The sequence below is a fragment of the Plectropomus leopardus genome, chromosome 12, assembly GCF_008729295.1.
Source record: "Plectropomus leopardus isolate mb chromosome 12, YSFRI_Pleo_2.0, whole genome shotgun sequence".
NCBI classification, from domain to species: Eukaryota; Metazoa; Chordata; class Actinopteri; order Perciformes; family Serranidae; genus Plectropomus; species Plectropomus leopardus.
Genome location: NC_056474.1, coordinates 16,819,984 through 16,847,970, shown reverse-complemented (window position 1 = coordinate 16,847,970; position 27,987 = coordinate 16,819,984). Strand labels below are relative to the sequence as shown.

The 27,987-nt window shown below is 38.7% G+C and overlaps 1 protein-coding gene and 1 long non-coding RNA gene across 2 annotated transcripts; both read left to right on the top strand.

The window, feature by feature from the left end:
• The first annotated feature begins 1,413 nt into the window (after nucleotides 1-1,413).
• On the top strand, nucleotides 1,414-23,192 carry stk11 (serine/threonine kinase 11). Its single transcript, XM_042497524.1, has 11 exons — nucleotides 1,414-1,577; nucleotides 2,925-3,620; nucleotides 3,699-3,891; nucleotides 12,544-12,627; nucleotides 12,801-12,890; nucleotides 13,260-13,392; nucleotides 15,058-15,194; nucleotides 15,860-15,987; nucleotides 19,757-19,814; nucleotides 20,572-20,765; nucleotides 23,017-23,192. The coding sequence occupies exons 2-11, from the start codon at nucleotides 3,611-3,613 to the stop codon at nucleotides 23,190-23,192; spliced, it is 1,203 nt and encodes a 400-aa protein (XP_042353458.1). The 5' UTR covers nucleotides 1,414-1,577; nucleotides 2,925-3,610.
• A 27-nt stretch (nucleotides 23,193-23,219) lies between these two features.
• LOC121951773 lies at nucleotides 23,220-26,590 on the top strand. The gene is made up of 2 exons (XR_006106404.1): nucleotides 23,220-23,257; nucleotides 25,039-26,590. It is a non-coding gene; the product is annotated as an uncharacterized LOC121951773 (long non-coding RNA).
• Nucleotides 26,591-27,987: the final 1,397 nt, after the last annotated feature.

Sequence of the window (27,987 nt, the reverse complement as noted above, 5' to 3'; positions counted from 1 at the left end):
AAAACAATGGACAATTTTTAAAAAGTCAAGGAATTTTATTGTATCTAATGAATTGTTTCAGTACTTTTTTCTTTGGCTGATGTTCATGTAACATCGAATACATTTTTTCATTTTCTCCCTACGTGTCAACATAATAATATATATAACATATATAATAATAATACAACAATAATAATAATAATAATAATAATAATAATAATAATGACCTTATTAAGACACAGAAAAAGGTCCATAGCATACTACAAAAATAGAGGAACTAGAGAATTTTAATTAACTGCTTCCATATTAATTTAAACCTATACTCTAATTAATAAAACATATGTGCATACACCCACATACCCAAAATCAAATATAAACGACTTTACATTATTATCTACAGACAGATATAGGAATAAAACTAGAAAAGAATAAATATTAAGTAACCAAATAATGAAGAGTAACCCCTGTAAACACCTTGTGATTTTCAAACCCCCTCTTTATTCCTGTGCCTCTTGAAAATCATGTTTTTATACATTATTTTAAACTGGTTTATTGTTTACAGCTTAAAACTCACTTTATAGGCTTGCTTTTGAGTGATGTCACCTTTATTTATTTATCTACGTATTTATTAATTTTATTTCTCTATTTATTTTGCTGCTCTTACTCTATTTATCCACATCTTATCCCTCTTATGTCTTGTTCTTACCATCTTTTCATATTTTATTTTATTTTTTTTAATCTTTGTTTAATCCCCACTGATGTGATGTCTTCTTATATTATTTTTTATATTATTTTTATTGTCTCTTATTGTGATTATTCTTATATTTTTCTAAAACTTTATTCATTTAGTACTTTAACTCCCTACCTGCCTGTTCTATTACTTTTATTTAGTTTGCTCTATTCTTGTTGACCTTTTATATATGCATTTTGGTCTTTTTGTTTGACTGCTCTGGACCCTTTTCTGTTTGGCATGTTTGTTGATGTTTATTTGATAATTCCCTTTGCCTTTGCTTTGTCTGTCAAAGCACTTTGTAAACTACTGTTTTTAAAGGTGCTATATAAATAAAGTTATTATTATTATTATTATATTTATTATTATTATCATTATTATTATTATTATTATATCATACTACCATTATTATTATTCGAAGTAGTAGTAGAAGTAGTAGTAATATTAGTAGTAGTGGTAATAATAATCGAGACTGATATCAATCGAATATTGTTACTGATGTGCCTTCCTTGCATGAATGTTAAATTAAGATTTGGAGGGGGCTTGAAATGTATCAGTGCTCCAACAATAAATAAATAAATAAATAAATGAAATAAAAATAAAAATAAAAATAAAAGCCGTCATGCGTCCCTCTTCAGTGTGTGGGAGGAAAAAACTTTGATTTGACGCATTAACGTATGGGCTGTCAGCGCGAGCCGGGGGGGAGGTAAACAAGATGGCGACAACCTGAGTAGCAAGAGTAACACGAAGAGTCAGAAATTTGTTACTGATATACTCACAAACCCGAGCTAAAAATCAGTTTCAGCCTGGACGGACGCTCAGACACGGAATAAAACCTGCAACGGGAACAAGATTCACATGGATAAAGGTGAGAGCCGGTAACAGGAGTTAACTAGTTATCTTGTTAACAAACTAGCTAGCTGGCTAACCATTTACAGTGGAATCTGAACGGCTTGCTAGCCAACGCAACTCCGGTTAGCTTGCGTTAGCTGGATGTGTCTGGTGTTTCTCCGGGCAGGTTTGGACCATAGAGCTGATGTTTTTGCTATTAAGTGAGCGTTATGCGAAATAAATAGAGGATAATTCCCGTCTCATACATTGCTGCTGCTCACCCGGCAAATGAGGTGAAGATAGCTAATCTCAACATCAGGCAAAGTTGCTAGCTGGCGCTGCATCGCAACCGTTAGCTACAGTTGTGTGACGACGTTTCGGTTATCCTCCCCGGTTGTCCACCGTTATTTACATTCACAATAAATTGGCTGTCGCTGGTTTTCAAGGAGGCATCTGAGTTAAAACATGCAATGGTCGCCAAAGCTATCGATGGAACCACAAAGTGAGAGTGTATGTTATCAAGGTAGTTCATTCAAGCAGCCGTGCTATGTTAGCTTTCCAGCTAGCTAATAGTTATCACTTTAAAAAATGTGTTTATTTAAACTGAACACCTTTAGTGTCACTCGTAACCCACACACGACTCTGTTTAATGAAAGCGGGATGCTTAATATGTACTTGCAGAAAATATATAATTTTGTGTGTGATGTTAGTCTCACAGCAAATATTGAAACCTGTGAGGTTAACCCTTTAGTGCTGAGCAAATTGGTTTGATTTCTTCCGAAAATATGGGGAAAAGGCGATGAGAACAATATGACCTTACTTTTACATGACATGGTCCAGAAATACGCAAAAATAGCAAAAAAGTTTACAAGAAAAATTACCAAATAAATACGCACAAAAAGTAAAAGAAAATAAACACGAAAACGACTTACAAAAAGTGCTGAAAAAATGTATTTTTTTTCTCTGTAACATAATTTTAAGCATACAAATAATGTAATTATAAATTCCGTTTTTGGGACAGTTTTCTCTATTTTTTTAAGTTGATTTTCTTGTAATCCTATTCTCTTCTTGTAACATTTTTAGGTAATCTTCTTGTCACCTTTTATTTATTTATTGCATTTTGTGTGACATTTCTTGCACAGTTGGTCTATGCCTGTTTTTGAAAGAAACAAACCGTTCTGCTCTGGTTTCAAAAGGTCAAATACCTTGTAAAAGGCATCTGAATGCAGCACAAGAAAACTGATGCCTATTCAGGTTTCAAGGGGTTCACTGGCGTTCACTAGTGTCTGAACAGCTTGTCTACCAAAGATTGCTAACTTAGTTCAGAGGGAAGAGAAAGCCATGTGAATATTTTCAATAATCTTTAAATGACCCTTGTTTTCAGGCACTGGGCAATAAGAACCGTGGTGGCATGGAGGACACCTGAGGACGGTTGGACACATTGGATGGCTCAGTCGACCTCCAGGAGCCGGGCTGATACAAGAGATTGGGCTGATACTGCTGCATGCATTTGGCTGTAGATCTGTGCTTGGATCCAGTCCAGCTGTACACTCATTTATCCTGAGGGAACCTATGCCATGAAGCATGGACCCCTGACAGAAATGCTGTGCTGCATGGCCTTGAAGCAGGACTGGTTGCCTCTACTTAAGGCTGTATGGTATTAAATTCATATAGAGGTGATTTAGAAGAAAAGACAAACAATTTAGAATCACAATATTTCTGTTCAACTGCACTTGTCACACACGTAGTACAAAAATGCACAGTACAAAGCACTAACTTAGCACTGGATCTAACCGGTTCTTCACCTCCGTTCACACCTCTTGAGAGAAAAGAGCCCTAATGTTTACAAATTGGGATCAATCCCCCACCTCCTCCCTCAACTCTCAGGCCTAACTATTTCCTCTCCCATGTTCAGTATTTTGTAATTCATCTGTATTCCATCTCGTGGAATTAAAACACTCGGCTCAGTGCTGAGAGGTTACCAGTGGATTACTCTCCAGCAGCAATCATAGCTATTTGCAAACGTTTTTGCACAGAAGGCTTTAAGTTGTCGCTGTCGAACTATCAGTCATGAGTACCGGTGAGCTTCATCTTGACTATCTAAATGAAAATGAACTGATGGAGATGGATACTTTCATTCACCGCATTGACTCCACAGAGGTGATCTACCAGCCACGGAGGAAGAGGGCAAAGCTGATAGGAAAATACTTGATGGGGGATCTGCTCGGGGAGGGATCTTATGGCAAAGTGAAAGAGATGCTGGACTCAGAGACACTATGTCGCAGGGCTGTCAAAATACTGAAGAAGAAGAAGCTGAGGAGGATTCCCAATGGAGAAGCTAATGTGAAAAAGTGAGTGTTTTATTTTTGTTTGTTTCGTTAATCTGCCATATTTGACCCTTTATCTTCCTCCTTTCTCTGCACTCTGACAGTTTAAGTGATAACACCAGTGTCACTGACTCCTGAACTGTAGAGTGTGGTTTATGTATGATAAGGTGCGGGGTCTTTTTAGTTTTCCAGTCAGTTATCTAGAGATTCAGTAGCATTAGCTTGACTATAATGCTTGATCTTAATATGAGTTAATTAATTTGAATCACCCTACTGAAAATGTACTGGCATCCGTCAACTGGGTTTCTTAGAACTGTAACACAGTGAGATAAACCCTTCATACCTGTCCCATTTTACCAGCCATCCTTCCCTGCGCACAGCTCCTAACCTGCATTTAACCTGCAAGTCAGATATTTAACTTGAAATCTAAACTGCTTTCGTTTTAATACAAATACCAAAATAATACTTTTTGATGACTGACTTTAAATTCTGCTTCCAAACTTGTCAAATGCATCAGCAATTAACACACTTCAAAAAATAGTTTTTACAGCATTTCTTTTCTGACCTTCTCTGGTCGAAGGTTTTATGTCTTTTGCACCAGCCTCACTGTTGTGTTTGGTAAGAAGCACGCTCTGTTTCACCTGTAACCACACCCAACAGTGATGTGTAGTTGCACTTACAATACACTAATGCATCATTGCATCAAGGTGAGAATTTCTGTACTGGAGGGCCACAAGAGGCTCCTTTAGCTTCAAAACCTTTGCCTAAATAATACATAGTTTTATATTACAAAAATTATGATTTAAATCCGACAATGGCTGAGCTTTCAAAACTCATTGCAGCAGGTGCTAATTATTCAGTACTCAAAAGTGTTCAGTGCCCGTTCATACTTATGAGATCATGTGTTTGGCTGCTGAATCACCAGGTATGACACTAATGCAACAACATGGATGGAGTCTTTATACACAAACAAAACATAGAGCTCTGTTGGTATTTAAACGTACAACATTCATAATACAGAGCAGGACTGCAAAAATCTGCACACTTCCAAGTGAAAATGCCTGAAATGAACAGGAGAAATAGGTGTTATACATCTGCTCCATACAGTGACTTTACATACACTTAAGTAAATGGGCCAACTTTTTGCAATAACCCATTTTTGTAAGTGTGGTGTAGACCAATATGGTTGCTGTGGCCAAAGTGAAGGAATAAGTGAAACTTCTTATACAGCTTATTGTTTGCACATTAATGTTGTCTTTACAACTGAAGTTGTTTTTTTTTTTTACATTTTAAATCTACGCAACACAAGAAATAATATAATTACAATGTACAACCAGTAATTGACATATATATGTATATATATTACATATATGTGTATTTTGTAATGATTGGTGAAAGTGTTTCTTAACATATTGCAGGAAAATGCACCACTTCATTGATTATTTGTTCCAGTAAAAACAACAAACAAACACAGAATTATTTTTCTGAGTTGCCTAATGACTAGTAATACTAAAATTAGTCTGTAATCTAATTTAAGTAGATTTTCTTCAAAAAATTCTAGTTGTTCTAGGCCTATTCGTTACCAGCTCTGTCTCTCTCCTCTGTCCTGATGCCTCTGAGATTTGGCTGTTATGTCTTCATATTCAAACTTTTTTTTTTTTTGCATCCCCTGTTTCCTGATGAATATCAGAAGTTTTAATCACACAGTAGTTTATTAAATATTACTCTAGCTTTTCGCTGCGGGCCTGTTCTAATTATAGCGGAAGCTTTAGAAAACTGTCAAAATGAGTTCATGCAGAGAGAAGGAAGAGCTGCGAGATGAGTGTGTTTTTAGGCCGCTGTCAAAACGGGAGCAGAAAAATGATGAAAAACTTGTCGTGACAGCTCAGTAAGAATAATGTTGTTATGACTGTTGTGTATTTATCAGGTATCCTAACTCACTTAACTTAAGTCTATCCCAGCATACTGTTTTAAATGAACTCTTCTAAAATAGACAATGTAAAGTTCAGAAATACCATATTTCCCCTTCTCAGTTTCCAGTTAGTTGGGACTGAAAGCAGCCTGTCAGCAGCTTGACGGCAGCAGCTGCAGTTCTCCATCAGTCTGCACTGGATCCCTTCAGGCCGTAGTATTGCCTTGCACTCAGAAGCATTTTGTAGTGCTTGCTGACATGCTTAAGTTGGTTGAAAAAAATTGACTGCTGAGGTTTGTTGAAAAAAATTGACTAAAAGACTAAAAAGACAACTCATGTCACATTAAAGTGTTTGATGTCCAGGCTGTTATGCCAGTGTATGCCAAGTGTTGCACTGAATAAAACTAAGATGTACATCTTTCTTGAGAGGGATGACTGAAAAATGTAGCTGTGGGCGATATAGCCATATAATAATATCACAATATTTCAGGGTATTTTTGCGAGAACAGTATTTTTGACTAGATAACAAAAGCACTGAGAATATTTTATTATTAATTTCAAGAACATACAATTGCAATAAAAAGTGTATTCGTTGTATATGTCAACATAAATGTAGTTTGTCTTCAAATATTCAGTAAAAACAGAGCAAAAATTATCTCTCAGTTCTTTAGTTTGTAAGACAGTAAGTCAGTGAGATTCAGATTCTGTATAAAATTTGAATATTACACAAAATAAATTGATCAAAAATTAACTGTGTATATATATATATATATATATATATATATATATATATATATATATATATATATATATTTATATTCTCCACCTGAACCTGTATGCACTGTATGTACTGCTATTTCTCCTGTACTCTTCGTGCTGTAGCATGTGTCACTCTGCACTGATGAAAAACCACCCAGCACACAAGCAGACAGTTTTGACAGGCTGTTAATGTTACAATGACTATTGCACATATATATGGATATATTTATGTGCAATATATATGATATATAAATATATAGAGCACACCCCTTACAAGAACACTTCCAGGACACACTCAGTAAGGCCTGTCCTTGTAAGAAGGCCACTAAAGAGGCCTGTGATGGCTTTGATTGGTGCTGCAGGGCTCCGTGACTGAGATGATAGACACTGAGTATGCTACAACTCTTGCCTGTGTTGAAAAAATCTCACATGACAGCTTGGCTGGTGTTTGCCTGGGACTGGAAGTAGAGGGTAAAATGAAAATGGCAAAATAGCGAGAAATCTGGGAGGAAAACCTGATGCTGTTTGTAAGAGAAATGAGACTGAGGAGAGCCAAAACTGCACAGTAATTACTTAAAAACAATAACTTGAAAGATGAAGTGTGTAAAATTTAGGGGGATTCGGTGGCATCGATGAATTGTAGATTGCAACCATCTAAAACTTCTCTTGGCTAGAATTCCTTCTTTTGTCAGGAGCTGAATTATCCACTGAAGTCTCTTTCTCTACAAAACAAACAATGCAGGTGATTAAACTAGCTATACATACAGAATAAAGTGGTTTCATATTACAAATCAGTAAATCTGCCGTTTGGCATTTCGGGGATGGGCTGCTAGTCCTCAACATGCTAATGTGAAGTCACCTTTTCTCTCTGATAACTTTAGATCCAGACACTTAGGAGGTTTTCACTAAAAACAGAATTACCCACTGGGGTTTATTCCTCTCCAAAACAAACAGGTCTGGTGATTTAAACATAGAAACACTGAAAGAAGCACTTTCACATTACAAACAGTATAACTCTGGTGCTGCGCATTGCATTTGGGCTTCTTACTACAGTGACCGATGCTAAAACGTGAATGGTGGTATCTGGAGCCAGTGTTCAGATTGATTGTTCTGGGCTACTGTAGAAACATGGCAGTGCAACATGTCAATCTTCTTAAACTAGGGGCCGGCTTCCTATGTAGATATAAACGGCTCATTCTTAGGAAAGCAAAACAAGATTTTTCTTATGTCCAGATGATTATACACTGAAGAAAACTAATTATATCATATTCCATTTCTGCCAGTTAATCCCCCTAAATCTTACACACTGGTTCTATTATGTCCTTGAATGGCCAACCCTACAACCAGGTCTCAGTCGAAACCAGTCTGTCGGAACTAAAAAAATTACTGTTAAACAGGGTGTATATTAAGATTTGCACAGCAGATGGAAAGCTACTTAAATTTATAAACTGGCCCCACTCTCATCTTTTCCTATTGTTGACTTATGATGGTACTGAATACTCTTTGCTTTGTCATCCTGAAGTTGTCCCAATTGTTTCTCATTCCATAAATGATGATTTTAATCTTCCTCTGGGTGAAAAGGTTGGTAGTCTGAAGCTTTGTTCTCGCTTTTCTCGTTTTCAAAGGTGTGTTTTTCTTATCCTTGCTGTATTATATTATCAGGACAAAGCCTCAGTGTTAGACTAAATGGTTGTGTCACTCTGTTAATAAGAGCACAGCAGTGTTCCTTGAAGTGTGAAATTAATTTGTTTGTGTTGCCTGTGTGTTTTTGTTTTCTACAACTGTCTCCCTTGGTGGTGGCCTTATGTTACCCAGCATGAGGAAGCTGGATCCTTGAGCCTGTGAAGGCCCGCCTGTGTGTGGATGCTGTAGTAGACCCCAGCATTCCCATTCAGCCTCTGTGTAGCATTCCTGTCTGCCAAACACTTCCTGCTTTTACAGGGTTGTCATGGGGATGGACATGCTCATACCCGCATTGATTGAGCAATGCCACTCCTGTTTCTACGGCAACACACCAAGAATGCCGTGCCCTTGTTTGGAATGACAGGAGCGCACATGGGCAGACACACATGCCCTAAAGTAGACACACACTCTGGCCCAGCAGACTGTTGATGCAGATTTTGATCAGTTGGTAATGTTGCCGCTGCGTGCCAGAGACACTGCCGTATCGCTGAGTTCTGAAATCCTTTCAGCTCTGCAGCCTGCAGCAGTGTTTCCCGCAGGATTTTAGGAGACCATGAGATCCTAGAGGGTCTGAGGTCTCACCCCAAAAGTAAATTTTGCACATTTAATGTTAATTCATCAATCTGGTACACTTTAAGAGTAAAATTAGAATGCTAGATCTATGAAGAACTTATTTTTGTAAATATTCTTGTGCTTTGTTAGACAGCTAAATGTACCAATGTTTACGTAGGTTTTCAGCACCTCACGCTTTTATAATGCAGCTATGTGGCATAGATCTGGGACTTCATGATTTGGCGCTAAATTTTGTCATTCTCTAAATTGATACAGTGAAAGTGCCTGATTTTGAGTCTGTGTGTAGTGAGAAATGTCTTGAACTCAAATATATCATTCATCAGCCCATTTTAGGCCGAAATTGCGCTATAGGGCCGCTACTAAGTTCCTTCTTTATGCCACCTTTGCATTTTTACACAGAACTAAACATATGACATACACATAGGCAGTGCTTTCAAAACATTAACAATAGCATAACATGGCAATAACAATCATTTACTCTCTTTGTTATATGGCGGCTCATCTCGTCCTCTGCTCAGAGGGTAAGAAGCCCCCAAAACTCATTGTTTTACATTTGCAGACATGTACGGCTGCTGTTCTTCTTTGAGTTGGCAGTTATACGCTACTAGCTGCTTTTTAAATCTCTTGCGGTTGTTGCACACATGGGTCATTACAATTTACACAGTAGCTGGTTTGACCACAGAGATACGAGTGATGGCTAGCTTGATATTAAAACATCACACGCATCCTCTGGACTACCCAAGAAGCACAGGAGAACAGGATTTGATCTAATTTGGCTTATTGAGAAAACCACTGTGGTCAGCGAAGGTAGAGACCAACACGGACAGAGCGTATTGAAGTCTCTGGGAGTAGAACAGATATAATATTGTGTTCTTCGATTATTTAAATTAAATGATTATTTTTTTTACCTTTTCGATCACTGACTTATTCAAAACAACAGCATGATTGCACATACTCGCCTAATGTAACTTTAACTACCCTTGAGCAGGGCCATTTGGCTGTCCTTATTGTAGGGTCCTGCTTAAACACATTAGTTCTATAAATATGAATCATAATAGAACAAAAAAGTCCCACCCATAATGCATTGGGGCTGACTGACTGAGAGTGAGCGATGCTTTGCTAAAGCAATAGTACAAAACAGGGTTAGAAATATTGCGAAACTGGTGGGACAAATTGGATTGTAGCCGGTCGCCACATTCTACGTAATTAATGGGAAACACTGCTGCAGGCCTTGAACGCGCAAGGTCTGTCGGCACAGATATGAACTCAGACTGCAGATGGACTGCAGCAGTCACTCTGCCTCAGTGGCAGCGCTGCCTCTATTTTATGATTTGTTTTATGGAAGCAAGCCGTGATGCAGATGCAGCTTGGTTTGCTCTATTTCAGACATGGTATCTGCTCTAGCTATTCAGCTCAATAGCAGAGATGATGTACATCTTGAAGTGAAGCTATTCATTATGCCTTACCATATTTTAATCATAGTTCTGTTTTTATGCGTGCATGAGTCAGTTGTGTCTTTTTGCCAGTGCAGTGATGCAGCAGTAACTGCTTGTGTGTGTCTGTGTGCAAGCAAGAGGCTGACGACGCCCAGAATATCCATTTGTCAGTAGTAAGACTCTGTATGAGGTACTGACACAGCTCAAAAACTGCAGGTTGATAAGGGACAGAAATACTCCAAAGTGTTTGGTGTGAGATTGTGTCAGAGTAAAGAAGAAGACAGATGATGCCTCAGCACTGAAGGGGCCATGAGAATTTTATTTCTTTTTGGCACAGGCGCCCTCCCTTTATAGCTTTGGCTTGTGCTTAAATCACGTGTATTTCCAGGAGGGGAGGGTAAATCTATATTACTAAGAATCAAGATTTTTTTTTTATCTTGTAAAATTCTAAATACATAATATTTCAAGCTACAGATTGTTATTAACCGATATTGGTTCTAAATAGGCATAATAGATCAGTGGTCTCTATAACACAAGACATGTGAGGCAATGAATACTTTTACATGCACAAAAAAGTCAATGTTTTGCTCCTATTCAAAAAAGACAATATTCCTACTAAGCTGGCTAATGAAAATGAATATTGCAGCTGTGCACACTCTAATTAATGTGCGCTAACAAATAGGATTTTTTCACAGTTTCCTACCGACTTGTTGGACTCTCTTTCCTCCCTTCACCTTCTTGAAAAGGTCGGCACTGTGATATTTGCACATATCAAAAAGCCTGTTGATATCTTAAATCTGTCATAAAGTGCAGAAACAGGTGTGTTTCTCTTTCCGATGAGAAATGTGGGATTTTCTTTTGCGTGCATCTCTAACCCGAAGCTTTGCAAACTATTGGCGAGTTGGTTTGTATACAACTTATCCATGACAATGCACAGTGCCGACCAAAAACAGACGAGAGGCCGAGTGTTGCAAACTGAGGTGAAACCCCACTTGAGACAAGTATTCCGAATTGGCTGTATACATGCCCCAATTATGCTCCAAAAACTGAATAAAACCGGCATATCCCATGTCTTGATCGGAAAGTGCTAAATTCAGAAAACGTCTGCATTTTGAATAAATAAGTGGAATATGCTCTTCATATGACTGGATCAAATTCAGAATATTGTCATATTTGGACTTATATGGGAAAACCAGTGTGCATGTTACTGTTGCTAATTTCTCTGCGCACCATTAAAATGACTTAACCAATCGGATGGTTCTGACAGACTGTAGCATTTTAAGACGCATTATACATGGGCATGAAACTCTACAAACAAATATCTGCATATGAACTCTGAAATAAAAAGCTAAATCTAAATCATACAGTATGCATGCTTTTAGAGGCATACTTTTCATTGTGCTCATAGGGCTGTGCCTTAATACAGGAGAAGAATTTACTGGTGTTTATCATCCACTGCAATATGAAACATAACTGCCAGTTAAGCTGAGTGCACTCATTGAAAGTCATTGTTTGACTAAACATATACAGAGTATAGCATGTATTTAAAATTCGATACTCACCGCTGCTAAAACACTCTGTAAGTATTATGCAGTAATATGAACAATGTAGCTGTGAGACAAATTGAATCTAAATCTAATCACAAGAGATTCCTGTCCCTAATTGCTTGGCAAAACCTCAGTATTTCCTGTGTGTGAATGTGGGAAGCATGTGTAGGGAAGTCTGCGGTTTGTTCTTGTGCTCTTCCTCTGCAGATCCAAATTCATTAGCGTCCCCACTTGCAGCTCTCTGATGAATGTTGAGTCTCCAGGGTGGTTTGCCATGCTGGTGATTTAAAAAGCCTCTCCTCGGGTAGCTAAGTGAACTGTCAGGTTATCTGTCTTTATGAGACCAGCGTAATTGACTGCAACTGCACGCAGACAGTATCAAGTCTATTCTGTTTTCAATGATTCACCTTTTAAAAGAGTCTTACATTTGTTTTTAATTATTTATGTAATGGATTTACAAATTAAGTCAATTATTACTTAATCACAGAATGTTTTTGAATTTGATATAAAGAGAAACACAGAACGGCAACTACTGTATCATGAAATGATTAGAGTTGCTGCCCCTGCTCATCTTAATAGCTGAGCTTATTAGAAATGCCACTAATTAAATGAATGTGCCGTTATAGTGCCAATGTGCTGATGTATGGCACCTGACCTTAATGCTATGATCTCAGCAGACAAGTGCCAGTATCGTATGATGTAACACTCCCTGCACATTTCCTTAATTAATCTTTTGCATGATTTTTGTCCTTGTGTCCATTTCTAGGGAGATTCAGCTGCTAAGAAGACTCCAACACAAGAATGTGATTCAGTTGGTGGATGTGCTCTACAATGAAGAGAAGCAGAAAATATATCCTTTCATAAGAGGGGATTTCATGATTTTTGATGTTAGATGTTAAAGTCGCTGTTCGTGAGGGTTCTTTCTGTATCTAAATATTTCTCCTTGGGAGTTATCAGCTTTATAACGGGCTCACTTTATTAAAGGATTTATTTTTTTGCAAATCCCCTTGACTCCTGACTTACGTATATGGTGATGGAGTATTGCGTTTGTGGGATGCAAGAAATGCTGGACAGCGTCCCAGAAAAAAGGTTTCCAGTATTTCAAGCTCACGGGTAAGTGTCTGTTTTTCTCTCCCCTCTCCCCTCTCCCCTCTCTTCCCTCTTCCCTCTTCCCTCTTCCCTTCCTCTTTCTCTCAGCCTCTCTGCTATATTTAGATTAAGCCTCTCTGCATCCATTGCTCCAGGCCTATGTTTAGACCTGAGACTGCAGGGGCCTCTGCTGTTAAAATAACCGACCATAGATCGTTGTGAATGTGTGGTCACTGCTGAAAAGCCACGGTCGCATAAGTGCTAAGTGATGAACGTTCCTGTGACCACAGTGACAAATTGTTTGATGTGCTTATTGTTTTTTTAACATTGCATTGTATGAACACTCCCACCCCTCTATTCATTGTGTCCATCCATTTTGTTTCTTTTTTTCAGGTACTTTTGCCAACTCTTAGATGGCCTTGAATATTTGCACAGCCAGGGAATAGTTCACAAAGACATTAAACCAGGGAATCTGCTGCTGACCACAGACGGGGCACTTAAAATCTCCGACTTGGGAGTAGCAGAGGTGAGCTTGGGCTGCAGCATATTGTTGTTTACTGTCCAGGGGGGCATGTTTTTTTTCTGCAGTAACTACCTGATTTCAACAAATGAAGCATCTTCTGATTCATTTTTTTCATTTCCAGACAGCTAATTTTTAGTGGTAGTTAGTGAAACTTTCAATTATGTTGTGGACACACACAGCTCAGGTATATACAAATCGCAGACAGTGGAAAAATAGTCTATCAGGATGCCTTTAAGCTTCAGTAAACTTCATTGTGTAAAACAGTTTCTATGTATCAAATTTTAGATATGTGTCCACTTAAGTGGGTAAATCTACACACATCACTATAGCTGTTATATTTGTGCAGAGTTTTTCTTTTGTTATGTGGCAGAAGTGAAAGTGAGAGTGTTAAATTGCGTTAGATTTTGCGTCATGTGTCAGTGTATTCTGTCTTTTACCACAAAGTTTTATTAGTAGATTTGGTTCTAGTGTTTCTTAAAGCTGGAGTAGGCAAAAATGGGGAAAAGGCAAAAAAAAAAAAACAGAATATGAAAATACACCTTCCAGCAGCTCTCCCCTCTCTGATCTAAGACCCTCCCACTTGACAATTTTGGGCATATGCACACGCTTTATACATAAACCCTGTGTTTCCTATACTTTGATTCATTTAATCTTATTTCATTGTAGAGCTGCACGGAGCTAATTCTCACAGTCCATCCTTGCTCTGCTCTCTCTGTTAATAAGTGCAGAATAAGACAAGAATTATCTAGCTAGCCACCCACAGTCCCTCCGCCTTGCTCCCCAGCGCTGTTAACTGCTTCCCCAGGAGGAGAGCAGGCAGCAGCTCAGGAGCTTTGGTCATTGGCTGTAGCAGCTTAAATCCGTCGTGCACAAACCCCCAGCGCCATATGCCACATTGGGCTGGAGACCTGTGCAACAGCGGCAACAGGCGTGGGGATTTGAGGCTGTCGTTTCCCCCGGAGCAGGGGTTTGTATTAGTTGAATATGGGTTTCTGCTGACCTGGAGTCTGTCTCTGGAGCTGCTGCCCACTCTCCCAGTGAGGTGGTCTGTAGTGGTGGAAAGTGAGGCAAAATACACGCTGTAAATCAAGGCTCTGTCTCGTGTTAACAATAAAGACATGAGCTGTGAACTTTTGGCTCCAGTTAGCAGAAGACTAAACTACATTTCCTTCTAATCTCTATCTGAAACACTTCACCAGTATTGCCACGTGTTTTATTTTGTTAATTGCCTTCTAGACTCTTCTTAATAAGGCCGTCTTCCTTTTTTTGGTTGCTCTGCAGTGAAGGCAGCAGTTGTTGCCAATGGTGGAATAACAATTTTCTCTGCAGGATTCTCTGCCATTGATATCAGGCTTTCTCAAAACAGATGCTCATCTGCATTTGTCCATAGGAGCTTCCTCTCTCTGAAATGACCTGTGACTGACCATTGTCTCTCGTCACTTAAGCCTGAAAACAGTCTAGTGTTCTCTCAGAGCACTTGATATACAATATACTCATAGATTATTATGGGATTTTTGCCTAATGACCCCAAGAATAAACTGCCTACCCCAGAATTAAGAAAGGAATGGAAACAAATTATTCAGTCATTTCATAATTCATATATGTGGTTATTGATATAGAGAAGCACAAAATTAAAGTCTTATTAATCCTATTAACTCTGTTTTTCAGGCCCTTCACCCGTTTGCGGAGGATGACACATGTCGCACCAGTCAAGGCTCTCCGGCCTTCCAGCCTCCAGAGATCGCCAACGGACTGGACACCTTTTCAGGGTTTAAAGTGGACATTTGGTCTGCTGGAGTAACACTGTGAGTAGTCAAATCCTCAGCATGCTCAAGTTTTTACAGAGTCCTTTAAATGTTGTAGCATTTTAAAGGCTCAATTCTAGACAATGAATCTGTTAAGGTTTTTTTAATATCTGGCAAAATTAGATGTCGGTTGCCTGTGGTACTTAATGGATTGTCGTCGAAAATGCTCTTGCTTGTCATTTTCTCTTAGATAGCTCAAAGGGCAGAGCAGCAGCTATGAAGTCATTAGAGAAAACTACTTTAAAGACAACCTCACTGATCCTCAGTCCTCCCTCTATGTACATACATTGACATGCCTGTGGACTCATTCACACTCTGTGGTCCACCTGTAAGGTCCTCAAATAGAGATGTCCCTGTGAAGGGTCTATCTTTGTAAAGCTCAGAGTGTAGGAACAAATAGACACACTTCCTAGAAAATAAATAGAGGATGTCATGATGTATGTTGTCATGTTATACTGTTTGAAATAGCCAGAGCCTGGGTTAAAAAGTATCACAGTATGGTGCCATTAGATTTTAAAGAACAGTCAAAGAAAACACCTGAATCGTCTATTTTGAATTCCCTTATAAAACATTGGGAATGTGCAAACCATTGTGGCAACTGTTAACAGTATCCCAGTTTATGATACACTGACAGCATTTCTTGACTTCTTGGTCCGTCCATTCAGATACAACATTACAACGAGCCTGTACCCATTTGAGGGGGACAACATCTATAAGCTATTTGAGAACATTGGAAAAGGAGACTACACTATTCCTGAGGAGTGTGGACCTCTCCTGTCAGATCTGCTGCGAGGTGAGTGTGGTAAAGAGCTCAATCAGGGCCTGAATTTCATTTTGGGATTGTGGGTATTGCATGTAATTTGTTGGACCAGGGGCTGAAACGTAGATTTGTGCTCAGAAAGAAAGCTCCAGAACCTGAAAGGACTAGCACAAATGGCAGTGCCAGTGAAGTCATCGTTAACAATGGTTATCCTCAGGATGCTCAGACAGGTGACGCTAACGTTACTTAGGCGAACCAGTGGTCCGCAGACATGTTTAGAGCTAACAGGCTTGGAATATATCTGTGCTTCATTTATAAAATGTAAGGTGCTGCACGTTTTACCAGCTGATGTTACAAAATGTAAACTTTAAGTCGCTACTCAGATGATGTTTTTCATACAGCAGAGAAAGAATAGTGCATGGAGACCAAAAGAAAGACTTAGGATCAATGGTGAAAGAAGTATTCGGGTCTTTGAACTTCAGTAAAAGTGGCAATACAGCAGTATTGGAATACTTACAAGAGTCCTGAATTCAAAATTGTAAGTAAGACTAAAATATCGGCATCATAATATACTCAGTGAACAAAAAGTAAAATTGCTAATTATACACAGAATAGTATACATGCAATTTTATTATTATTATCTATTATTATTAATGAATCTATTTTGCAGCTTGTAAACATAGGGGCTAATCTTTTTATATACTGATACTGACAATATACTGAATAGCTTTTGAATTTCACCAAGGGATCAATAAGTAGTTTTATCTTTATCAGTACAATACATTATTTTTGTATTAATAATCTGAATTGGAAAAGATGCTAGCAACTAATCTTATAAAATAATAAATAAGTGATGGCTAAATTACAAGAAGTAAAAAAGTATGACACTGACTTTCAAAATGTGGTATGTAAAGTACAAAGACTGCAGAGTTCTACATAACTACAACACATGAGTAAATATATTTTGTTAAAATCCACCACCGCTAAGGAAGCTGCTGCAGAGAGATGACCACTTGAGAGAAAGATAACAAAAAATTACAACATCGTATGTAGTTCAGAGAATCCCAAAGACAGTGACAAAAATCAATCTGGAGTGAGAATAGGACCAAGGAGTAAGTTCCCTCCAAAAGTGTATACATTTCCCCTTTGTGAAGCATTTAAAGAAGTATGTCACCACTGGAATATGGTGTTTTAATAAAAATAGGCTGTCTGTGAAGAAGAAAGATGTAGTTTTGAAATTGGTGCTACATGGCCAGAGAAAATAGAGAAAATGGACTGTGGCATTCACTTTTTCTTAAGAGGTAGAAAACCTACACCTACTTGAAAGACCTGTGAGTGCTGAACCACTTACACTTTCACTGGCAGGGCAAGTAATGCAAACTTGTGTGTTTGACACAATGGCAGTCGGTAACACATCATCACATATTAATCTTAAACAGAGCATTAAAATGTGCCTCTGAAAATATTTTAGGAGAGAATGCAGTAACATATTCTTGATTTATAGTTGATCAGCTTTACCTGGTTTTACTGTTTGGAGTTTGTTTGAGAGAGAGGGGGGCTGGTCTGTCTCTTGATCCACTTCTATATTCCTTGTGTCCACGGTGGCGGTATGTGTGGCAGGCAACAATACTTAAGTATAGCCTGTATAAAAGATGACTCTTTTTACATCATCCGGCGGTGTTTGCAGGGAGATAGAGGCACAAGTTAGATGGAGGAAAGTTAACCACAGTTCATTGACACATACTTGCCACATTGGCTGTGGTTACATGCACTCCAATATCCCCCTATTATTCAGAATGTGACAGTACTCTGAATTTGATGTGAATCAAACAGCATGTTCTGTTCGGATATTCCCAATTTGGCTGTTTTCCAACCAATTCGGAACATAGAGTTTTTACCACAGTTTGCAAGACACGGCTTTTTGTTCGTTTACAGTCAGCTCTGTGCGTTGTCATGGATACGTTGTAAGCAAACAGACTTGCCAACAGTTGCAAGACTGTAGGGTAGAGATGCATGCAGAAAAGATTTAGACAAGATAGCAACTCAAGACTTAGATATCAACAGTGTTTTGGATATGCACAAATATCACAGTACCGACCTTTTCAATAAGGTGAACAAAGGAAAGGAAATAGTCCGTTACTGGTAGGAATTTGTGAAAAAAATCTATTTTGATGCAAAAAAGCAAAATGACAAGTTGTTCTACATAATAAACGAAATGTCAGGGCACGTTAGACAGAGTGTTAGTAGAATTAGTCATTAGTCATTTAATTTCATTAGCCATGTAAACAGCTTAGTAGGATTATTGTTTCTTCAGAATAAAAGCACAAACCAAACTATTTTGTGCATGTAAATGTACTCAGTGTTATGATACGAAGCAGGTTGAAAATCTGCGAAGTATCCCTTTAAGGGGGGAATTCCCCACCATTTTGAAAATCACATTTCCGACGCTGTAAATGATGCCATAAGGCCAAATTATACTTTCTCGTCAAGGTGTTGCCGTGGTTACATACCTATGCCGTAGTAGTGGATGACTCATAGTTCAGTGTGGGTGTAATCTATTGAGTGCCGTGTTTTTGTCATCACGGTATGACAGTGTCATGCATCATCAGACAGTGTCGTACATTCATTTAAACAATGGTTGAGATTTGCTCTTAATATGTTTTACACAAAATAAAAGAAGTCGGAAGGAAAACTGTGAGATGAAGTTGGTCCGGTACTGTATGTAGTGAGATCAGTAATATAGCGCAAGAAGAGTCCTCACCAGTAGCACTGTAATCTTTCCTGTTTGCGTCCAGTAGGTGGTGCTGTGACACTGGAAGTCGCTGTGACTCCTCAGCATGCGAGGCTTCCTCCAAACTGTAGAAATCCCTCCAGCTGTTGACGTAGTTTCCATTGATCTGGAGCCAGTAGCAGAATACTAAACACTTTATGGTCAGGCATTGCTTTTCCTGAATGGTGCAATGCTTCTGACCCTTGAAAAAAAACTAAAAAAAGAGTCAAGAGTCTTTCACAGTGAAACATATAATCGGCTAAATGGGTGTTTAATCCGAAAAGGATGTTGGGAAGATTATGTTTGCATTACCAAATGAAACAATGAAACTGAACACATAATGTTGCAGCTTGTTATCCATCTTATCTTAACGTGGTGCCACATTGAGGGTTTTTTGAACAATGTCTTAGTTGTGAATATTAAAAAAAAACTGCCAGATTCTAGCGCTGTTAGAACTCATCCATCCCCCATTTTGTGTGTGTGTGTGACGTCTGTGTGTGATGACGCAGCACCTGAGAGATAGTCAGTCCATAATTACATGGTCTAAAATAAGCCCAGTGCCACAAAAGGTGTCCTTCAGCAGGCGCAGCATTACTATCAGCACTCTGCACGCTGCCCCTCTCTGCCTGCTGGGAGACAATTACATTATTAGGTCTGGATAGGCACTGAATCACTGCTGCCTTATCACACTGACATTCTGCTTTTCCCACAAATTCAGCCCACATTATGATAATTAAGGGACAAATCTTCATTACATTTGTACAGCTGTTAATGCTACTCATATTGATGTTTCCTTACTGTACCTCATTGACTGCTGTGCAGGATGCCTACACACGCAGTGATGAATGAGATTATTCTGTGCATTAATTAATGTTTCTTGGACAAGTTTATCATCTGTCTGCTATTAGCTTGCCCCTCACTGCTGTGGCCTCCCATCAGTTTATGTTTAACGTCTAACAAAGAGATGGTGTGGATGGAGAAATAGTTCAGATTGTTGGGATTCAGTTGACCTTTGTGATGTTTGTTTTACAGGAATGCTCGAGTACGACCCAGCAAAGAGGTTTTCCATACAGAACATCAGGCAACACAAGTGAGTGATTTTGCGTGTGAATCCATGTAAGATTAATTATGTGCATATTAAAAAAACACTAGGGTTCCCAAGGTCATGGAAAACCTGGAAAAGTCATGAAATCCAGGCCTCGAAAAATTGTGAAATTAGTAAAAAGCATAGAAAGTTTTGAAAAAGTCAAGGAATTTTGTTTAATGTAATGAAAGTGTTACAGTAACTGTCGATGGATAACCTTACACTAGGGTTGAAACTTTATGAGATTTTCACAGTACAGTAACCGTCTCACCAAATATCCCTCTACCATGCAATTTATATTTTTCTTCGTTATAATGGCTGAATGAGTGAAAACGGAATCAACAGAAAGGATGTGTAAAAAGAAATAACAAAAATAAAGGTGAGAATTAATCTCCGGTTGTATTTTTTTTCCAATATCGTAGATAAACAAAAGTACACGGTATTACAACTGTTAATTTTCATACCATGGTATACCTTGAAACCTCTAAACCACTACAGTCCTACCTTACACATAATATAACATAATGACAGTTTAATTTTCTGTAGCTAATGAGGTAACATTCTTCTTTTCAGCTACCTGACATTATGCTCGAATAGAGTTTGAATCTGATATGTTTGAAAAACTTTGAGCAATTGGGCCAAGAAGAAAATAAACTGTAATTAAAGGTCCTTGAAAAGTCCTGGAAAAGTCTTGAAATTTGGCACATGAAAATGTGTGGGAACGTCGATACATGACCGAGATTCCTGTCCCCGTCCCTTCTAGCTGGGTACGTAAGAAACATCCTCCGTCGGAGCCTCCGGTGCCCATCCCTGCCAGCGCGGAGAGCAGGGATCCTTGGCGAAGTATGACGGTGGTGCCCTACCTGGAGGATCTGCACGGTTACACAGAGGAGGACGATGACGAGCTCTACGACGGAGAGGATGAGATAATCTACACTCAGGACTTTACAGTGCCAGGTCAGTGTGAGCTCAGACAATTCTTACAGTTAAACAGAACAATTGAGCTTTTCTTTCCAACATTGTGTGTTATGAGAACAATTGATGTTTAGTCAGTGTGTTTTGGTTTATTTGTGTCATCTTCTCTTCTCTCTGTTTGACTTTGAAAAGATGAGGAGCTGTATGTTGGTCTCATGTTAGCTACTTCCTCTTCTTGTACGACCACGCTGAATCATCCTTTTAAGGAGTGTGTTCCAGAAAAGCCTGTTTGTTTTAGGGCAGTTTTAGGGCTTGTGTTCTTACCAGTTAATCTGTATATTACTTTCTTGATTAATCAATGAATCACTTGGTCTACAAAACATTAGAAAACAATGACAAAAGCTTGTTGTAATATCCTGAAGCCTTAAGTGACCTCATCAAATGTAGGGCTGGGCAATATATCAATACTGTGATAGGAATTTATATATCCTTGATTTTTTTATATAAGAAAAGATACAATGATATTTTATTGTCCATTTTCAAAGAAATTTGTCTTGCATCCTCAAGCTCTAAACACTCAACGGTGACATAAAAACAAATTTAACATAAAAAAAACATCTGTATAGTAACCCTACATATTGTAACATTGTAAATGTTGTCTTTTCCTGGTTTTAAAGGCTGCATTTCACTAATTGGTGCAATATTTTCAAAATGCTCTAAAAGTCTACATTACTGCAGAAATATGAATATCGAGGTATTTGGTCATTTTGTCTGACCAGCATTTTCAAACCCAAATACATTAAATGAACTCTAATTTAGATTTAAATTTCTAGAAATGTGATATTTTTGACGTTTTTGCTTTAAAATAACTTGAACAATTAATTGATTATCAAAATAGTTGTCAGTTAATTTTCTGTAAAGTAATGCTTGATACTTGTGAAAAGTGCATGTGTATTCACTCTGTTTAAACCCAAAATTTCCTCACAGCTTATGAAGTAAAGATTTGGCTACACAAATATTCTTACAAAGGGAGCCACGCACATGTACTAACAGGCTGTTGTTGTAGCAATCTAATAGTACCATAAATTACATTTTTTCAGGAAAGAAAGTTGACTTTAAAAAGAAAAGACTAACTTATTTAATCTTATGCTTCACTTAATTTAAAATTATGGTTTTCTTCAAGATTTTTTTTATATTTATTTTAGGGTTTAGGGTGATGATGTCATAAAATGTGGTGACAGACATTCAAACCTTCAATGAAAAACCTCAAAAGAAGACCCCAATGCAAAAAAAAAAAAAAAGAAAAGCCATTTCGGTACAGTCTGTGTAAACAGGGCTTGATGTGGGCAAAGATTCAGAGGTTTAGAAGAGACAACAACTTTTCATCAAATCGTGCTAAATTTAGTGTTAGAAAATGCCGACATACTTCTTGCAGTGAACTGTGTGTACAAACTTTATCAGTGTTTACTGACTTTGCAGTGAATAGATAATAACAGCATCTTTACATTTGATTTAATTTGTTCCCCAACTCTTCTTTCATTTCCCCTCCCAGAATTCAGATCCTTTATCTGTTGCTAGGCAACAGCCGGTAATAATACATGCAGTCGTCGGTGTCGGGTATCTCGAAGTGGTGCCCCACATAAAAACCAAACGGAGCTGCAGAATGTGAATGAAGTGATCTAAAAATAGTCCTGTTGAAATGGTTTTGGTGTGGGTGTATGAATGGTTTTCCAGGGTTCACTCCCACACACGCTGTGCGACAGGATGCTTCATGTGAATGAAATGAAATGAGTGTTTGGTAAATTAAACAACAGTATTCCCTGATGTTTCTCTTAAGCTGCAAGTACGTCTCGCTCCTTTTAATATTCTCCTCGGTGTTGCAGTTTCTGTGTGGGAGGTAATTTAAAGTTTATCCTGGCCCCAGCCATACACACACACACACACACACACACACACACACACACACACCTGTACTCAGAATGAACAAGTCACATTAAGGTTAAGTCCTATTTTTCACTCAGCTGATTTCCTGTTGTGTAGGTTACTATTCCTCTTGTTTCTCATGGTTATCTGACCTGACATTTTGCTGGTGCTGCTGACAAATAAGCTTTTTAAAGGTCCTCTGTTTAAAAAAAAAAAAAACAGCCATGTTTACAGTTTTTACGGCAGCAGCTCCGTGGTAATTTCCATCCATGTGACCACTCACCTCGTGTGTGCTCAGTGAAGCAGCAGTCAAGTCAGCACTTGTGTGAAACCATGATGGATTTGTTTCTGATAATGTGCGTTTCTTTAGGACAAGTGGTTGAAGAGGATCAGGGGCACGCAGACCACAGTCCAGCTCTAGCCAAGCCAGTTTGTGTGAACGGGACAGAGGGGGGGGCTCTGAACAGCAAGGCCAAAGCCGAACGCCGATCCTCCTCTTCATCTAACCCCTCGCGTAAAGGAGTCTCCACAGGCTCTGCTTTCTGAATATCAACTCTCTCTTTCTCTCTCTCTCCCCCCCCCCCCATCCTCCCTCGGCAACCACCCACCTGGTGAGTGTGTAGACTGTTAACAAAAAGCGTGTGCTTCAGAAGTGCTTAGAGGACACCTTCTCTACAGTAGACAGAGAAAAAAAGATAAAGGAGTACAGATGAAAAGATAGGAGCGCTTTAGAACATACGTAGATATGAGTATCAGGAAGGAGGAAGGGGAAAAAAAAGAGGGGGGGGGGGGGGGGAGAGAGAGAGAAAGAGAGAGTTGATATTCAGAAAGCAGAGCTCTGACTCACCACCACTCCCCAGGCAAACACATGGGCGGTTTCCTATACAGTCACATAAACTAGATCTGGACTGGTCCGGTTTTGGAGTATCACTCTCCGACTCTCTGTCAGGATTTTATCCGGACTGTAGCCTTCCAGGGGTTCGTCAGCGGCCCTCGTTCAGTCAGAGAAGTGGGGCAGATTTATGCTGCAAGCATACAGACTAATTTAACAGGTTGTCCTCTCTTTCCAGTTACCACCCACAGTTTGCTCTTTCAATCTCTCGCACATACAAACCAGTCACGGCGTGAGGCTGTTTGTCATGAGTGCAGTGCAGAGGAGATGCTGTGTATTAATTTGTTCAGGCGATGACTCACCCTGGATGAGATAAAGTGGGCTGTGGGATGTTTGTCTCTCTCTTTCTCACCCCGTGGATGAGTCTTTCCGTGTTAACAGCACCCATTAGTACTTTCTTGTTGTAATTCTGTGATACTTTTCAGTAAAGGAAACCTGCTGCTGGTCGTGATATGTGATGAGATAAATAGGGCCCTTTGATTCCGTGATTTGGAAAACAGGCGTAATTGTAGAACTTGGCAATTAAGATGAAATCAGCTGTAAAATGCCCGTATGTCGCATCCTTGTAAGGCAATATCTCAAGAACATTTGAGGCAATTTTTTTCAAATATGGCAAAATTATTTGACTGGACACAAGGATGAAGTGATTAGATTTTAGTGGCCAGTGGTCAAGGTAATGGTGACCCGGCATTTGCCTCATTCTTGTGAAAGCAGTGTCTTTCAGACATGGATGTAAACCGTAAGTGCAACTTGACAGATGCACAGAGGCAAACAACTGCATCAAATCCTGTCCTAATGTGCTTCTCGGGTCATCCTGAGTCAGCACCTGATGTTTCTGCATCATGCTATCTGTTGCTCACATCTCCTTGATCAAACTGACCACCGCCAAAGTTGGAGCACACCTTATTCTGACCTGTATTAAAACGGCCCAAGATATACATATGACTACATCTGCTTTTAAAATAAGGCGTTACATCAATATTAATGTATCTATGGAAAAGAGATTTATTGGATTATATCCACATGAAAGAAAAAACTATATGATTAAAACCATTTTAGAAAATGTTCGATATTCTTTGATGCTGGCTCGCTGGAAACAAAATCATGACAATGAATGTTATTGTTGGATTCTGTGGTCATGTGGTAAGTCATCCAAAAATTCTACACTAACAGCTTAGTTTAGGGCATGGAGGATATAACGTTTTGTTTTATGAATGTACTGAAGCACTTTGTTCTATACAAAAATTGAAATATTGTTTTACATCAAATTCAATTGATATTCATGACATTTTAAATATTTTCTTGCTGAATTTTTAAAAATTGTATTCATCCACCACATTATTAGAAACTCTGTGATAACAGAATGTGCTTCAGTCGTAAAACAGAATTTGTGAAAAAATAAAACATCTGGGAAAGAAAACTGATTTCACTGGGCCATTGACAAACTAAAACTCTGATACATGTCTGTTATACTCTCTCCTCCATTTGTGTCCCCCTCAGGTTGATCTGTCCCCCTCCTTCTGTGTCCAGAGTCCTCACAGTTGTGAGAGAAACCTGCTGACGTTAATGCCCCCAAACCTCCTTGGACCACTGGCCTGCAGAGTCTTTTGAAGATGTGGTATGAGTGACGGGAGGGAGGAGGACAGCATGAAATGTTCTTTTTGCTCTGAGACTGAGGCACTGGCTGTGAAGATGGTGTTTTTTTTTCCTCCTTTTATTTTGCCTCCTTTCAACTCTTGTCATGCAGTTCTGTTTCATTTCCTCTCTCCATCCTGTCGTCCTCTCAGGACGGCCCAGTGTTGCACCGGACATTACAAACACCATCACCCCTGTACCCCACCCACCCACACCCTCTCCCCACCTTCTGTTTCTTTGATTACCTTTGTTTTTACAGAACCCTAATGGCAGTTTTTAAAACACATTGTGATGTGTAAAAAAAATTAAAGAGAAAACAATAAGAAAAGTTATGAATAATTCTGTATTTAAATCTATAATGAGAATAATTATCATAGTACTCTTTTACCACCAACATAAAAAACTGCATGCTGTACAGAGCTGGAAGAAAGGGAAAGTGCTTGGTTTGTGGACAGACTGACAGACTGAAGCCTTGAGATCCACCGCTGACCTGTTGGGGATTTTTGATTTCCATTTAGGTTTTTTTTTTTTTTTTTTCTCTTTCTTTTTCCAATTTTCCAATGAATATTTTTTAATTATTATTTATATAAAATATGTCCCAAACAGGCTATTTTGTTGGATGATCCTTTCTGTTTCATTTTGAGTTGAGCATATTTTTATTATGCGATACACCCCAGTGGTTTATGTCCTGTTTCTTTTTTTTTTGTTTGTTTTTTTTTAGTGTTTATTATCATTTCACCTGTCCTATACAAGGTTATACTTTTATAGGAATACAGCACTCGTTTTCTCTTTTGTCTGCAACTTGTTTGTAGTCAGATGCTAGAATATCAAGAGCCGTTGCCGCTTAGCTGCAGGCAGTGTGCTGTCACAATCACCTAGATGCCTGTTTTCCAGTTATGATGCTCTTTGTTGCGCTGATCACATCAGCCCTGCCCCTCCTTTCCCCTTCTTGCGCAGCCAGGCCCATCGTGAGCCCCTCTCTGGGAATAGATCAGAGAGCAGGTGAGTCACAACTCTGAGGGAGGGAGAGAGCAGCGCTTCCCACGTCAGCAAGGTCGACAGAGAGATTCTCCTTTCAACAAGAGGAAGGATGAAGAGATGTGTCGCGTTAACAGGCTGCAGGATGTTTCAGCGCTATGATTAGTATGTCAGGACACCTTTTGCTTTCTGTTCTCTTGGTAATGATTCTGCTGTTATGACAGTTTCACACAGTACAGCGTCTTACATGAATCACATACAGAAGCATAAAATGACAGTTTGGGGAGTCACTTTTTTTGTTTTTAATTCAGAAAAATGTCTAGTCCAAAATGAATATGTGCCTCAGTTGGTCCCACAAGGTCTAGCCTTTGTGAAGTCGGCAAGACATTTGAATTTTCTGAACTACTCTTTTTACAATAAAGCAGATGGTTCACCATGAGCGAGCACAAAGACATGAGTTTCATAACATACACACATTAATGTAGTGTAGCACAAACCCAAGTCTGTTAAAGGAAAAGGGACAAGCTGTACCTACCATCGCAGTTTCCCTGGTGACCTGACACGTTATAACATGCGGCGATGTTGTCATGTTGGAGAGATACAATTTGACATGAATGCAGACTGAATAATTACATTTTACGTCCATAATGGAAGAGAGAGAGAGAGTGGAGGCTGTTCATCCTGCGATTTTAACATGTACACACAGAGGATGTCAGTGTATTACTAAAAGGTTAGGGCTGCCAATAGTCTGTATTTTTCTTAATGTCAACACATTTAATTTTAAACCCCAAAACAAGGGTTGTCTCTCTACTTTGACATCCCCAGCCTGTCTGTTTTCCTGATGAAGACGATTTTATTAAAATGGGTGAAAATAGATGTTTTTTTAAATGCAAAACACTTTCCTAAAACAGCTGGGTGCTGTGCTTTTTTTCAAACATGATTCAAATTGGAGTAAATAGTGCATTTTGGGCCGTTATGTGCTTTAGTGCAAATTTACCACAGCATGTCTGCAGGTCCTTTAAAGGTTTAAAAATGTTTTTTTTTTTTGTTTTTTTTTTTTAAATATTGGGCTTTTAAAGTAGCCAGTCTTAAATTGGAATTTGTGATGTCTTAATTGCCAAAAAATATTTTCTGTAAATTCATTTTTCTATTTTAATTTCTTTTTGTCAAAATAAGTGAAGCTATTTTGCCTAAAAGTCCACATTTCAGATGTTACAGTGATGGTAATATTGTGTTAGGTTGTGTGGGGTGGGGTTGATAAGCCATAATATCGCGATATTTACATAAATCAGTCAGTATTTGTTTAAATTTTTAGACTAATCATGGCCAACCCCTCACTTTTATTTATATATACTCACTTTTATTTATATATATATATATATATATATATATATAAATTTCAAATAAGTAACATCTCTTTTCACAGTGGAGCCATGCCCTGCTGTTGCTCTCTCTCACTTTATTGTGATAGAACTGCTGCAGGAGTGGGAGCTCCACACCTGGGAACAGTTGGTGAGTGTCCACTCACACACACACACACACACACACACACACACACACACACACAGTCCTCCTAGGTCTCGGTGTGAGTGACGGAGATAACTGTTAGCATCACATAGCTAGCAACAGGGTCGAGCCTTGTTTGTGTAAGTTTTTTGGAACTGTTAACGGCTCTTTGTTGTATGTCAGCCGCTGCTGCTGTGTTAACTCGTGCTAACCGGGCAGGTGTTAAACTGACCCAGAGGAGAGCCTGAAACATTTTTTAACTTTGAACTTACAGCTGTGAGGGCTAATTGAACCCAGTGACCCCTTGGCTGAGAGAAAGACAGAACAGGG